The sequence below is a fragment of the Neltuma alba genome, unplaced genomic scaffold (assembly GCF_004799145.2).
Source record: "Neltuma alba isolate B1F8T4 unplaced genomic scaffold, ASM479914v2 tig00011824_pilon, whole genome shotgun sequence".
In the NCBI taxonomy this organism is placed as follows: Eukaryota; Viridiplantae; Streptophyta; class Magnoliopsida; order Fabales; family Fabaceae; genus Neltuma; species Neltuma alba.
The window spans coordinates 19,527-34,795 of NW_021636437.1; the positions used below are offsets into that span (position 1 = coordinate 19,527).

General features: G+C 36.3%; 3 protein-coding genes across 4 annotated transcripts; 1 reads left to right on the top strand and 2 right to left on the bottom strand.

Annotated features, from left to right (window-relative positions):
* Window positions 1-1,052: 1,052 nt before the first annotated feature.
* LOC114718268 (U3 small nucleolar RNA-associated protein 6 homolog) lies at window positions 1,053-10,675 on the bottom strand. Of its 2 annotated transcripts, XM_028903546.1 has the most exons (7): window positions 10,672-10,675; window positions 3,885-4,312; window positions 2,984-3,640; window positions 2,374-2,823; window positions 1,904-2,076; window positions 1,648-1,831; window positions 1,053-1,398 (listed from the first exon to the last, which is right to left on the bottom strand). In XM_028903546.1, exons 2-7 carry the CDS (start codon window positions 4,299-4,301, stop codon window positions 1,303-1,305), a joined length of 1,977 nt encoding a protein of 658 aa, XP_028759379.1. In that variant the 5' UTR covers window positions 4,302-4,312; window positions 10,672-10,675; the 3' UTR covers window positions 1,053-1,302. The 2 variants fall into 2 exon arrangements, with proteins under 2 accessions (XP_028759379.1, XP_028759378.1); XM_028903545.1 differs by lacking the exon at window positions 10,672-10,675 and having other exon boundaries at window positions 3,885-4,406.
* Window positions 6,395-8,417, bottom strand: LOC114718271 (probable protein phosphatase 2C 39). Its single transcript, XM_028903549.1, has 6 exons — window positions 8,412-8,417; window positions 7,815-7,985; window positions 7,490-7,735; window positions 7,068-7,341; window positions 6,755-6,909; window positions 6,395-6,657 (listed from the first exon to the last, which is right to left on the bottom strand). The coding sequence occupies exons 1-6, from the start codon at window positions 8,415-8,417 to the stop codon at window positions 6,514-6,516; spliced, it is 996 nt and encodes a 331-aa protein (XP_028759382.1). The 3' UTR covers window positions 6,395-6,513.
* On the top strand, window positions 9,972-14,410 carry LOC114718270 (uncharacterized). The gene is made up of 11 exons (XM_028903548.1): window positions 9,972-10,141; window positions 10,255-10,338; window positions 10,968-11,063; window positions 11,163-11,238; window positions 11,332-11,424; window positions 11,521-11,594; window positions 11,685-11,792; window positions 11,878-12,015; window positions 13,026-13,131; window positions 13,345-13,550; window positions 13,961-14,410. The coding sequence occupies exons 1-11, from the start codon at window positions 10,073-10,075 to the stop codon at window positions 14,027-14,029; spliced, it is 1,119 nt and encodes a 372-aa protein (XP_028759381.1). The 5' UTR covers window positions 9,972-10,072; the 3' UTR covers window positions 14,030-14,410.
* Window positions 14,411-15,269: the final 859 nt, after the last annotated feature.

The window sequence follows — 15,269 nt, forward strand, 5'->3', positions numbered from 1 at the left end:
TAAAAAGGATAAAACTACATTAATCTAATTTATCTAAAATAAAATATACTCCTTGGCACCTTAATATAAAATCTAATTTTTTACTGAGTTTTGGTTATAAATATAATATTTATTTCATATATTTATTAATTTTTTTTAAATTATCTCTATGGTATTCTTTCAACTATAATTAAATAGAAGAGAAAATGGGAGTATTGACAAAGATGATTATATTGTTTTAAGAAAAATGTTTTATTTTTTTTATAATTAATTAATTTATCTAATTTTTTTAATTTAATCAAATTAATTAAAGGGAGAATTTCACTGTAGGACCGCAGAAGAGAATTAATCTCAAAAAGCCCCCAAAACTTTCTGAAATCTCACTGCAGGACTGAGGGGCCAATCTGATATTAATTCCACAAATGAAATGACGCCACTGCCCCTAGTAGAAACTTATTTCCTTGAGGGAACAAGTGTGGGAGAGCGCATTTGCAAGGGGAACTAGCCAATTTGCAAAAGAAATACATATATTCACATGTAGAATTAGTCCGTTCACATGTGGACTGGTTCAGCTGAAGCATGGGTCCGTGAGGGAACAAGTGCGGGAGAGCGCATTTGCAAGGGGAACTAGCCAATTTACAGAATAAATACATATATTCACACGTGGAATCAGTCCGTTCACATGTAGATTGGTTCACCTGAATCATGTGTCCGTGAGAGAACAAGTGCGGGAGATCGCATTTGCAAGGAGAACTAGCCAATTTGCAGAAGAAATACATATATTCACACGTGGAATCAGTCCGTTCACATGTGAACTGGTTCACCTGATGCTAAGGGTAGTGGCGTCATTTCGCTTGTGGAATTAATATCAGATTGGTTCATTGGTCCTGCAGTGAGATTTCAGAAAGTTTTGGGGGCTCTTTGAGATTAATTGTCTTGTGTGGTCCTACAGTGAAATTTTCCCTTAATTAAATAGGTCTTGTATTAAAAACCGGAAAAATATATTCAGATTAATTAAAGATATTTTTGTTTTAAATCTAATTAAAATTAGCATAAAACATTGTAATGCTTTATTTGAAAAAGTGTAAGAATAAAAATTTGTATTTGTTCGAGCTTTAAATTACACAATAATGTACATTTCAATCCTCGAATTCAGAGGTTCAAGGTAGTATGACAAGATCAAAGGAACTGCATTATCTGTCTCGAAAGGAAATGTGTAGGAAAAACTTTCATGTCTGGCCCTATCTGAAAGAACGAATATTTAAAATACAAAAAAAGGGGGTCAAAACTGAAGCCATGATGATTCATAAGTATCTTCGAGGATCATCCCAAATTAGGGGACGCAATGAATACGCCCGCGTCTTTGAGTATCCTCCTTGCCCGCCACACAACAGCAGTAGCCTTTTCCGACGTTCCCATCTGCAACACAGGTGAAAAAACCCGTAGTGAGAAAGCTATTCGATATAAACGATTTGCTACTCCTCAAATAACGAAGAGGTAGTTAGATGGCATTTAAAATGTCTGTAGTTGATATGAACATATGATAAACAGATAAACTGTCATCGAAATTATCAAAGAGACAGGAATCCACCAAGGAACTTGGAAAATGCAAACAGCTATTTGGTCAGTTTATGCAGCAGCCACAATGGCAGTAAGCCTGAGTCATACCTTGCTTTCCATTTGATAATAATCTTGCCACAATTTGACATCTTGGTCATAAGTTGCAAGCGCAGATTCGTATAATTTTCTAGCGTTCATGAGACCATCTTTATCTCCAATTGAAGCAAGGTTTGTTTCAAGGTCAATGCAGTTTTTATATAAAACAAGGCCAGGATGTGGTAAAGCTAGAAATCTGCAATGAGAAGAAAGCGTATGAAACTTCCAGCTCAAAAATAAGTATGAGAAAAAAATATTCAGAACATACCGCTTATATGTCTCTCTGGTCTGCTGAATTCCATCCTTCTGAAGGATAAACTTTACAATGGCAGAGGAGAGGGAAAATCCATTTTCACTGCCACCATCCCTGGCCAAAGTAGTGACAGAAATCTCTAACAGCTTATTAAAATACGGTCTTTGATTTGCATAGAATTTAAGGGCCTGCGAGAAGAGCCAATTTCAAAGATGAATTATTAAGAACTTTATGAATTTGACACAGAAAATGGACAGAACAGTTTAGAAAGGGGGCGATCTGTTTATGATTGGATTGTACAGGAACAAATGCGTGAAATTTACGAAACGCCGGGACAAAACAATAAAAAGTTCATCAATGGGCCTTGAAAGAACGTCTAAGAGAATCCCCAACGAGCTTCAATGCTCAATGCAGATCAGGGTCAAATTGGTATTGAAAAATCATAAAGAAAAAACAGAAATATTAATTTAATGCAGACAACATACCATTAACCACAAGTTCTCAGATTTTGAAACGGGAAATCTTCTCAAACTGCATCTAAAGAGCTCAAACAGGGATAACAGATCAGCATCACTAAGTGAAGGAGAACTCCCCGCTATGCATTTAATCTCTATAGTTATCCGTAATACCCATAATTGCACCGACTCTGCCAGTTTCCCAGAGCAAAGCTTTGTTGACAGCTTCCTGGCTTCATCCAACCGTCCCAATTGCAAATAGAATGACAAATAATCACATGCAAGATCTTCAGTAAGGCATGCCATACTTTCAGCCCTTTCATATATTCTCAAGAGATGTGATACATAATTTACAGCTTCATCTGACAGCTCAGATATAGTGGTTTCACCCCCTTTATGAGCCATAAAACTCATTAGACAGTTTGCATACAATCTAAACATATTGCCCGAAGGAACACTTCTCAAAGCCTCCTCATAAACCTACAAAAATAAAAAATAAAAAATCAAAGATTTATCAGACCAGGATAGGTGCCCAAGATCAACAATCTTAAAAGCATACTTTTCTAACTACTTTCAAGGTAAAAACATTTACAAAAATGATATGCTCTCGATGGTCTCAGTGGTTCCGATGAATTCATACCTCAATTGCCCTTTGCAAATGGGAAATGATGGCTTCTTCACTCATCTCATGCACAGTTTCAGGGTTATATTCACGTCTTGCAAGCCAATCCCAGAACTCTGGCTCTGTCAAAAAATCTCTCTTCATCCCATTCAGTATCTCGTCACGCATTTCTTCAGAATTTGCTAACTTAGTGCCCTCCAAAATTTCAAGAAACCTCTGCCGAAGATTAAGACTTGAAGGGACAGCTTCAACTGCACCACTGTAGATAGTTTGGAAGATGCTCATACCACGCTCAGCAAATAATGCTTGTTTCTTTTCTGAATCGCCATCTTCCACGTTTGAATTCTCATTATTTTCTGGTTTAACACTGAAGGACAAGAAGGAATCTTCATTTTCTTCTCTCTGTTGTTTCCCATAAGCATCACTCTGATCGCGGGTCAAAGTGCCCTCATCCTCACCGAGAGCAACCTTTCTAGCCTTTAACTTGTTAAGATACGTAAGTTCCATCCGAAGATACTCTATCCAAAGGTCTTCTGAAGTTGGGCAAACCCTAAGTCCTTCTTGCATTAGAGCACGGGCAGCTGCAACATTTAAGTTATGGTCAAATTCCCAAGCTGCAGCATATATCCAAACTCCTGGTACCTTTGGATGAAACCTAACAAGTTTTGCGAGGGCCTGAAAAATGTCAGATTGCAAATGCTCAGATGCTGTAATAAAGACACAAATATTATAACTGAATATAATATTACGACATATATGTGAGGGGTTATAAGGTTATCAATACGCAAAGATGCCCTGGTGTTAAGTAATGAACAAGGGAAACCTCAGTCTGAAAATGGAAATACAGTTTCTAGCTCCACATTACTATGTTGTTTTCTTCCATTGTTCTAGAGAAAATAGTTATGCAATAGCATGTTACCTTCTTCATCCTCCCATTCTTCTTTAGTCTGCAAAACTCAAGATACCGAAACCAAATATCAATATCGCCTTTATACCGCTTCAAAACCAACTCATAAATATCCATAATCCTCAACACACCAGCAAAATCCGACTTGGACTTCTTCTTCTTCTTCTTCTTCTCATTTCCCTGATTCTCCGACTCGTGAGACACCACCAGTTTCTTGCGGAGCCTCCGGAGGGAGTCAAGCTGAGTCTCGTAATCAATATAGGCTAAAAAGTCCTGCTTGAGGGGGCTCGGGCGCTTGAGTCTGTACTCGAATTTCCGACGTTGCTTCACGATCTCGGCTATTTCGCGGCGACTGAAGATGCCACGTTGCTCGAGGTCGTCGAGCTCGTCGACCATGCGCTCCAATCTATATTGTACCACGTCAGCCATTTTTGGGTCGACTCGGAGTGAACAGGTGCACTTCGCCGAAAGGAAGAACCACCGTGAAGGGAGAGAGACGGTGGGAGCAGAAGATTCAGTTCAGAGGAGTGACAGGCGCGCAAATCCTCGGGGCTGAACGAGGGTTTTGCTCGTTGGTCGAAAGCCGAAAGTCGAAAGCCTTTGTTCTTTTTTATTTTTTTGGTCGAAAAAAAAAAGAATATAAATAAAATGTTGAAATGCATCCAACATTCTAAAATATTTTTTCTCATCTGACACCTTAAAGTATTTTGTGATGCATTGCATCCAAGACCCTAAAATATTTTGTTGTGCATCTAACACCTTAAAGTATTTTTTTTAGATGCTGGAAATATTTGTCGGTGCATCCAGTACCAAGGCAAAAAAAGTATTTCAGGATACTGGACGATCTTAAAAAATATTTTGAAGTGTTAAATACATCACAAAATATTTTAAGATACTGAATACATCTGAGAAAATACTCCAATATGTTGGCTGCAGGGGAGGGGAAATGAGCCCCTCCCCTCATTTGATTGAAAATTTTGGAGGGGAGGGGAGCTAAAATGTTCCTTCCCCTCCCCTCCCTCCCCCCATTTTGGCTCCCCTCCAAATTGGGAGTTTTTGGAGGGAGCCAAAATTTTGAACTATTATGTTCTTATGGTTTTTTTAATATTCAACTTCTACTCATAAATATATTATTATATATTTATTTCAAATAAAAAATATATTATCCTAAGTAAAAAATAAAAAAATATACATTATTATAATTAAAAATATATTATAAAAATTATTTAAAATAAAAGATTATTTAAATAAAAATTATAATATTATAAAATTAATTGTTTTTTATAAAATATTATTTATTAAATATATTTTAAAGCTGGAAAAAAAGATAGCCCAAAGAAAATAAATTTCATTTTTCTTAGAGCATAAAAATTTGTTAATTTGATTATTTTAAATATTTTATTATATTAATTAGAATAAAAAATTACTATACCAATTTTTTATACACATATTAACATGATAGACTGAATTTTTATTAAATATATAATTTAAATTAAGATGTAAATTAATTTATATAATGTATCAAAAAAAACATAAAACTAATATGTAAGGATAAAATGGTAAATTGATTATTACTTCCTCTCCCCTCTCCTCCTTTTTAATCAAACTAAACAAGGTGAGGATGAACCCCCCTCCCCCCTCCCCCCTCCCCTTTCCTTTAAACCAAACAGGCCCTTAGCTTCATGGGCCTGAAACTTACTTCTTCGAATTTGTTCCTTGCAGCTACATATTATACCATGTTTTAAAAAAAAAAAAAAAAAGTGATCGCGTTTATAACTTTAAAATAGTGTGACTTATTTTTCTAAAAAAAATTAATATGACCTGTTAAAATTGTTGTATTATATACGGATTAATTATGAGTTTGTACTTGCATAAAGTATAAGATTAAAAAAAATCAAAATTATTCATAATGTACAAGTACTATGGCTTTTAATAAAATTTAATTCATATGGGAAGCATTGTCATATTCCTATGGTAGTGTGAGAAATGAAACAAGACAGCCTATAAAGCTTCCATACATTATATCCATAGAGAGAGTTATTAAGATAGATTGTTCAGTTGAAGGAAGAAATAGATAAAAGATCCCTCATGAACTTGGACACTTCATTAATAATCCCTTTCACTTATTTCCATTATGCTCCTGTTTTTCAAGCACGGATTGATGTAAATTGCTATTGTGTTCTTTTGCTCCTAAATTAAAAGGGGATAAAACAACTATTTCTTTCCTATCCTATTACTGCACAATAAATCTGTAATAGAGTCCATCATATTTATAATTATTAACGAGCCATTTGTAGTTAAATTATTAGATTGATCTAGTGATTAGAAAATTGAAATGAGACCGTATTTTTTCTTTTTAATTGCTAAAATAAATAATAATTGATGTGGCCACTAATAATATTTTAACAAATTTTGAACACCATATATCAATCATTAATATCAATATAAATTTTGAACACCAACATAAAATACATAGGCCCATCTGGTTGGAGGCATATATAGCAGCTATTGCGAGATTTGGATCAACATCTATGAATCTACCTTTCATATTTCTTCTACATGGTTGAGAGAGTTCATTCTGAGAAAAAGTAAAGAGCAAAAGAAGAAGAAGAAGAAATGAACTGCGTACAGCTAGGAACATTCAATTAGCCTGGAACATTACAACAATGCATGAAATATCATCATAGCTTCCTTGAGCTAATGCTTCTTTAACCAGCTTCTTAGCTGCTTTTTTTGCATCATCCATATCCTTCACGCACTCACAAGCTTCTTCGTTCGTCATCACCTGCAATTCATCAAGTTCTTTGTTAAGATCAAAACATTATATTTGCAAATACTGTTCGGTGTTCTTTATATGCAAATATTCTGGTACAAAATATTACCTTCCAGAGGCCGTCACTAGCCAAAATGACGAACTCAGTGTCCTCAGTGATGTTTTGAACCATCACGTCTGGTTCTGCAGTAATGTGTTCCTTCAACCTTCCATCCCCAAATGCCCTGCTCATTGCTAATACACCATCCACTCTTGGAACACATCCTAAGCTCCCAAAGAAAATCAGAACATTAAGCAAAGTTATTAATAAGAAAAAGAATGTATTATTGGTAAAACTTACTGCTAGTGATTGATTGTTTGTTCTTCTTAACATCTCAGTAAAATCTGCAAGAAATGTTGACTAGTTGTATGGTATTCATTACCGGGTGCCTTGGACACAAAACCTCCTTTGCTCTCAACGAGATCTTTCTCCCTCACTGGCTCATGATCCGCTGTAATTTGTTTTGCCACACCGTTTCTGCATAATATTGCTCGAGAATCGCCGACGTTGGCTACCAGCAACTTCACTCCATTAACAAGTATTCCTACAACAGCTGTTGATCCCCCTCGTGAATCTGCTATCTTTGCTAGGATCTCTTCATCCATGGCCTCGCATGATCTCTTAAGGACACGTACTGGATTCTTCCAGAAGTCAGGCTATCCAATGCATGATAAAAGGAACACACATATAGCAGTGGTGTGAACTAAGACATACAATGTTTTCATTGAGGAGCTTAAAAAGACAATACAACACCTTTACAATTTTTCAACTATTTTTAAAATGGCTAAAGGATATGTCACATACCTCACTCAATATTCTTTCAAATAGATGGCCTTGCAAGTATTTTGCAACAGCTTGACCAGCGTGGCCATCAAAAATTGCATATAGTCCTAAGTCGCAGCCATTGATGTTCCTATGTTCAGCAAAAATATAATCCTCCATTCCATGGTCCATCTTTCCTTGGACCAGATAAGATCCATGGCTGTAATGTCTACAAGACTCATTACCCGTATCCGAATCTTCTGCTGGAAGACCTTTTTCAAGTTCCCCCTTTACAAGAAAAAGTAAATATCACGACAAAAATGCAAAGTACATAAGCTCCCTAGTTAGATTTAACAGAGTGATATACCTCGGCCGTAGTTGGACCTTCGTCTCCTATCAAGTACTCTGCATCATCTTGAAGATCATTGCCAACCTCAGCATCTTCATCGCCTTCTCCTTCATCGCCACCATGCTCATTTTCCTTGTTATCCCCATCCTCATCATATTTTTCATCTCCAGTAAGGTAGTCTTCTGGCTGCTGTCAAGTGCAAGGATAAGATTGAAGGCTTCGAGAACTGAGAAAAATTAAGGGAAAACAGGTATATTTGCAGCAACACAGTGTATGTTAAGTGCGATTAATTAAAACAGATTATGATATAGCAGATGATAGAAGATCTCAAAGGGATAACCTCAGTGAAATAGAGAGCTTGTAAAAGAAAGCGAGCTCATGAGTTAATAAAAAGCAGAAGACAAACACAGCTATCTTTCTCAAAGTGTGACATATCAGCGCATCATACTGACTGCTACCGCATTATTCACTTTATTCTCTCCTTTCAGACTTTGCTTATATATTTTTCCTTGGAGGCTGGATGCAGTATTTCTCACGTAATAAAGCATTTTTCAACCTTGTAAATCACACAGAAATCCATAGAATTAAAGCTTGAGGGAAAACATATGCACATACCTTCATCTTATCTAACAAAGTTTCTTCCGGATCGCATCTTGTAATCTACACAGAAACATGTTATTGAAGTAGGAAAAAAATCATTTGATCAAATGTCTTCGCAAATTATTCGTGAAGGAGAACTCAGGCGTGGGACTGATCAAAAGGGCAAAGTGAAAATGACTCTAAAACAGCCGAAAATGCATTATATACCGTCAATTTGTGAATGCAGAGGACACCCTTATTCAAGTTCCTTAGATCCTAAATATATTATAAAGCAGAAGCGTACGTAGAGAAGCCAACAAGAAGTGCTGATAAAATGAACAAAATATGAATAACTTTCGAACTTGGGAAGCTTCCTCCAGAAACGAACTCCATTTTCATGTTTAATACCTTGGATGCAGGAGGATTCACAAGAGTCTCTAAAGAAGACTCTCTTTTGTGTGAATTAGCAGAGCCCTGCCGAACGCACCATAATAAGAACAAAGGCTTGAAGCAAAGAAAAGACATCTATACGTTTTTTTCCCACCAAAAAAAAAACAAAAGAAAAGAAAATAGCACGGTAAACATATTTGGCTGTGCAAACCAAACTGATACCTTGGTCATGTGTGGTGAGCGGATTTGTGAGTTTTGATGAGAAGCTGTTGGAGGAATGGAGGTGAGAGCAGAGGAATTGCATGGTTTAGCTTTATAAAAATGCGGAGGTGGAGGAGAGAACAGAGGAACCAAGAAGAACACGTGGGACGTGGCTATAGAACGAAAGGATCAGTGTCCTTCACCGACTCATCATCGTCGACAGTGCCACAAGTGGCAAGTTCTTGTTCAGCAGCTCATGTAATTTGTCAATTACCCAGCCAAATACCCAAACAAAAGCTAAATTTAACCATATAGTTCACATGTGAAGGACACTGATGAAGAAAGTATCTCGACGTGACCTGCTTCCCCAAGTCCCCCCTGAATTGCATGCAATTTCAACCATCTGCCTCAAACATCACTAAAAATGCACCCTGCCCGGGTCTAGTTTATTTGATTTTTATTTTGTTTTTAAATATAAGACCCCAATCTATTTTGTTGTTTATATTTATGTATTTTTTTCAAGGTAATTCTTCTAATAATAGTAGTTCTAACTAATACATTTGATTAGTAAGAATATTTTAAGAAAGGCAATACCTATTTATTATAAATAACTAGTTTAACTTATTTTTTTAATTTTTAACTGATTGTTATAATTAGGACCAGAGGTAGTACTAGATCTTTTGATGACATACAATCCAAAAATAATAATTGGTTGATTTATTTTAAACATTAAAAAAATGTGTTTGAGAATTCTTTAAAGTGCTCTTATTTTTATTTTATACTCTGATTTTTTAGATGAAAATCAATGTAAAACAATAATAAAAATATATATCAACCGAATTTGATTTATGCAGCTCTCCGCTAGTCTCCACTTTACCCCACTAATCCGAATATCCGATCGAGGGTGGTGTGGCGTAAAAAAAAAAAAAAAAACATCAATGATTGCAGCGTCGTTTTGTGGCCATTCGGATGGGTGAGGTCGTTTGCCTTTGATTCAAAACGACACCTCTCGATGTCTTGAAGCGTCCTTGGAAGTTCGGCTCGCCCTCCCTTCTTCCTCGTTCAACCGCGAGATCGAGTAGTATCTCTTTCTTTCCCTCGGAGCGATGGAGTTTCGAGTTTGTAGCGTTTTGAGCTTGTTTATCATCTTCTTCCTCATCTCTCCTCGAGCTAGGGTTTGTCCATCTTCTCTCTCTTCCTTAATTAATCAACCTGCGTTGAAGGCTAAGGTTCTCCGTGGTCGTTTTGATCTAATAATTTGTCTTGTCTGATTTGATTATTTGGCCAGAGTGAGGATTCTGGTTCAGTTTTCTTCATTGATGGCACTGGTCATCAATTCCTTCGCGAAAGATCACCCGACCATGAAGTTGAGGTACTTCTTTTCTCATACCAGTTTTAGATTCCATTATATCTTCCTATTCAAATTACAGATCCATGCAAGCTTATGTCGTTTCATTGGGTTTATCTTTATCAAATTCCCTTTGTTTATGAGAAGATGTTCGCTGCAAAATAAAATTACTTGAATCCTGTTATTCACGTATAATTCGTTGCAACACAAGCCTTCAAATCTAGTAATAGGTACGTGAAGCATGGGGAAAGTGATAGTGACGAATCAATGGAAGCTTGATAGTCTATTGAATCGCAAAGTTCTGGCCGGGGAAGTCGGAGCTGTGTTCACTGGGGAAATTATGTTTCTATGATATACCCTTTCGGCACTTAGTTTAATGCCGATAACTTTTCAATTTCCAAACTTCTAGTAAGATCATCCTTATTGTTCCTCGTCTTTCTTTTAGTCCTAATCGCTTTATTGAATGTGTTGTATTCTAGAGTGGTTCTCTTACAAAATGAACCGAATTGCTTGCATACATATAATGTGACGTGAAAAGATTTTCGATGTTAACTCATGATATATGGAGAAATCTTAACTGCACTAAACTTTCGTAGCCAACATCCATATTCCATACTATCTCACCGGGTGGCATTACTTAACGCTTTCTGCAGAAACCATCATTGTTGCTTCAGGAAGTTGGTGCCGCTGTATCAATTTTACTTGGTTTTTCACCTTCTTCAAGCCTTTCAGCCGCTGGCTCGTCCAAGGTAATTATTAGTGATTTTTAGCTTCTGATATTTTTATTTATGTTTAATTACGTTTCTTTTATTAGTTTTAATGAATGTCAATATCGTGCTTCTCTGCAGCTGGATGAGATCCTTGTTCCCAATCCATTCAAGAGGCCCCGTGCTGTGCTTTTGCTGGAAGTGAATGGAATTGATGGTCTCTGGCCTGTGTCTGAGCTGGATTTTAAGTTATCTAATTATTATTTTTTTCATTTATAATAATTGAAAACAAAAGAATTGATGCATGCAGATAGACAAATTGCCCAATATAATGAAATGTTCAGCAATGCATTTAGAAGCACGCACATTCTTGGTTCAGATAAAGTTGACATTCAATTTCGTGGTGAGATTTTGTAAAGTTCATAATTGCTAGGCATAATAGAATATAGATTGTTGTGGAGTTTCTTTTCCCTTACTATTTTTGGTTGAATGTGTGCAGATGAAGATGATGTTTCTGTGCTTCTCTTGGATGAACCGTCAAAAGATTGCACTGAAAAAGAAATTAGTGCTTTTGTCAGTCTTTATTGTATATGTTTGAGTTGTTTTTTTGCTGTTTGATTACCAATTTATATGTGAAAATGAATTTTATCTTTGTTTTCTTAGGCATCTATGATGGGTGGATCTTATGCTTCTAATACCCAAGAGCCATTAAACGGAGTGCTGACAATCCCGCTGGCAAATGGCGCTATGGTGAATCTGCATATGTCGAAGGTATCATGAGGACTAAAAAATATATTTGGTAACTCATGAGCTTATCTATGAATCTGACTGAAGACTTACATGATTGGGTTTGTAGAAATCAGAAAGGGAGTATGTAGTAGCTCTTCTATCTCTGGTTCGCAATGTTGAAAGGGCAATCCAAATGCATGATGATTTATCGCAAAGTACAAGGAATCCAGCAGAGTTGCTGATGGGATGCTTCAGTGGCATTAAGGTGTTTATTATTCCTGTTCCTTGTTTGATGCATTCCTGTTCTTTTCTTTTAGTTGTTCTTAAACTTTTCAAAAGAATGTAGCGGAACTACTGTTGCTGTACCTTTGTATAGTTTTACTCAATAACTTGCTAGAAGTGACGTAATTTCTGGATTGTGCTTGTAGAAAAGTTTGTAATATCCAAATTCCAATAGGTCATGTTTTGGAGGGTAGGCTTGCATTATGGATGTAAGAATGGGGCTGATGAAGTGATGAATAGTGGGAGCTTTGAAAGTGAAAAACATTAATACTTAAGCGGTATTCTGTTCTCTCTCAACTAATGCCTCCTGAGATATCTTGCATCCTAAGTCCTTTCAAATGTTTGCGTGAGTTTTTTCAGTTAAAATTGCCTTTTGTTCGGTTGATAAAAAGCTACATAATTGATATGAAAATTTTGAAGTGAAAAATGTTGTCAATTTACCTACCCCAATTATTACTGAAAATTCAATTAAATTAACTCCAGATGGGGCATAAAGGAAGCAAAAAGATGACATGAATATTCCAATTTGTGAAAATGACCAATTTAAGCCTCTTATAATTTCGTGGTTGTATTTGACGCAATACTATAATAATTTAACTTGGGGGTTTTACAAAGCTGATTGCTTCCTTGAACACGGCAGTAACTGACTTCCATGTCATATTTTTTACTGAAGGGAACAAGTAATGTATGTCTTTAGTTTAGTGAGAATTTGTTTGCTTACGAAGGTTTTGTTGAATCCCTTTGGCCAATGCTGGCTAACTTACTATATGGTGCTTGTATGACCTGAGAAAAGGCACATTGATTTCTCAACATAATTTACCAACACAGAGGATCCATGTCAATTTCTTGGCCTAGTTAATGGAGCTGTCAGCTGTTATTTAGCTTCCCAAGTGCTTAGGTTTTTCTTGGTTTTTCGATGTTTATGTTCATCATGACCATAAATGTTTGTTATAAACACGGATTATAGTTATCTGGCTGACAAATATGGCGCAGGCTTTGCAAGAGCAAGATGGAGCTGAAAGTATTGTTCAAGATGGGGTTGAGCTGCTACTCGTAACTTTAACCAAGATACTTGGTTCACTGCAGGAAGCTTACAAAGGTCAAATATTGTTTATCAAAGTACTTACTGCATCATCTAAAACAAGAGCTTTACAACTACATTGATGGTGATTTGCTTTAGAATGATATTTCCTCAGTGATATTACTCTCATAAGTTTGAATATTCTCGGATGGGTTCTTTAGATGTCTCCATTGAAGTTGATTGCTCCAAAGAATTCAATTACATAACAGCTAATGATTGGTGATTGAGCAGGTCAAATTGTTGGAGTTATATACTCTCATTCGAGGACTACTCAGGAGTTGAGTAAGACGCTTGATTTTGTGTTTTCTTCTCACAATGCTGCTCGATTGTTGGCGGAAGATAAAGCATTGAATGTATCACTTGCGGAAGTGGTGTTCGTTAGGCGAACCCTTGCATGGGTAACAGGATTGATTTTGCTCATCTCAACTCTGATAGGGGTAAGTCCTCTGTGAACGATGATGGTAATATTTGAAAATTGAAGACCTTAACTAAAGCGAGAGACATTCTTGTGAAACAAAGACAAATGAAAGTAACTTTTTTTTATCTACGGGTTGCAAATATTTCCCAATGAGATCTTGCCACAGGTCAGAGGACTTTTTGGGCAGTATTTTTCGTTGGGTTGTTTCCTTACTTTAGTGCTACCTTTTATCGAGGATGGGTAGTGCAAAACTGGACGTATTGCTCAAAATTATGGTTAGATTATACCCACATGGTATATTTCTGATGGTAGAATCAACAAACAAGTATTTATTTGAAGATCTTGCTTGCTTTCATCTCGACAATACCAGCTGAAGCTGGTACTGAGAGTTGAAGGGTAAATATTGACCATTTCTCTTTTCGCAAACAGATATGCTATCTTTTGAATATGCCACTCACAAGGGATACCCTCCTCTATTCTAATGTCAAGCTCGACTAAGCAAGGAAGCCTCATGACAAATCTGTTCACCCAAAAAGATCGAGTGGAGAACCAGGTGCCCATTGAACATTGTAATGGGGGCTTTTTCTAGATGCCTCCTAGCTATCTGCGTCCATGATTACATTATTGTCTTTAGAGCAATAGCATGTTGTATTGAGGCATCGGTAACTAGTTGAATCAGAATTTGGATTTATCGAGAAGTTATTTATTAAATCGAAGGATGTTGCATTGTAAAGCTTGGTTATTGGGCTTTGATGGTTTTGTGGTCATTCCTTGCATTGCAATAATGTGTATCCTATGTTTTACAATTTTTGCTGATTACTATTCAGTTGTTAAATAATAAAATTCCATGGATCCTTGGATCCATTGGCTTCATGATTACAGTGGGCCCTTCCTCGCCCTCGCACTCTCTCGCATATACGGGTGTTACATTCTTCTCTGAAGTTTCCTCGGCTTTTTTTGTTTTCTATTTTAGGGGCGGCGAACTCTGTAAAACTGTCTTTTAAACTATGCTGAGGTTATTTGCATTATGATATGTCTCTGATCATAATATCAACGAACACTCCAATAGTTATGAATTTGATCCTCAAAATATAAAAACGTTGTGAATCTGGAGTTCTTTTTAGCTTTAATTGGAAAAATGGTCGCAGTTTGGCAAATTTCTTAGTGTTTACTTGATAAATAAGTAATAGCCCTTTTGCCCCCCTTCTCACAATGTTTTCGTCTATGACGCGTACAATTTGCCGTATTTCCGGTTTAATTTTTAAGTGGAACTTCCGCTAAATCAATCTTCATCAGTATTTTTTTTTTTTTAACGATACGGGATTTTTTTAAGCAATTATGCCAAAATTTCTTTAGTTCTGGGAAAGTAATTTGAAGGGAAAATTAATCTTAATCTTTAACTATTGACTCACTTATAATTCAATTCTTTAATTATGACTCAATACGAGTCGGTTGTTAAACTTTTAACTCTTATGATTCATTTCTTTATCTTTGCCTTTTTATATTATGATGTTTGTCATCTCGAACTAATCATGAGTCATCCTACATGGCAAGCATGGCTAAGAAAATCACTTCCAACTCAGCACCACATAAGCAACCAAGAGGGAGGACCGGAGAAGTCGGTGAAGAGGGAAAAATAAAAAGAAAACACACTACGAACCCAATACAAGGAAGGAAGAAGAATCTGAATTGAGTTGAGCAAAACGAGTCAAACTAGGGTGTTGAGAAAAAAAGGAAT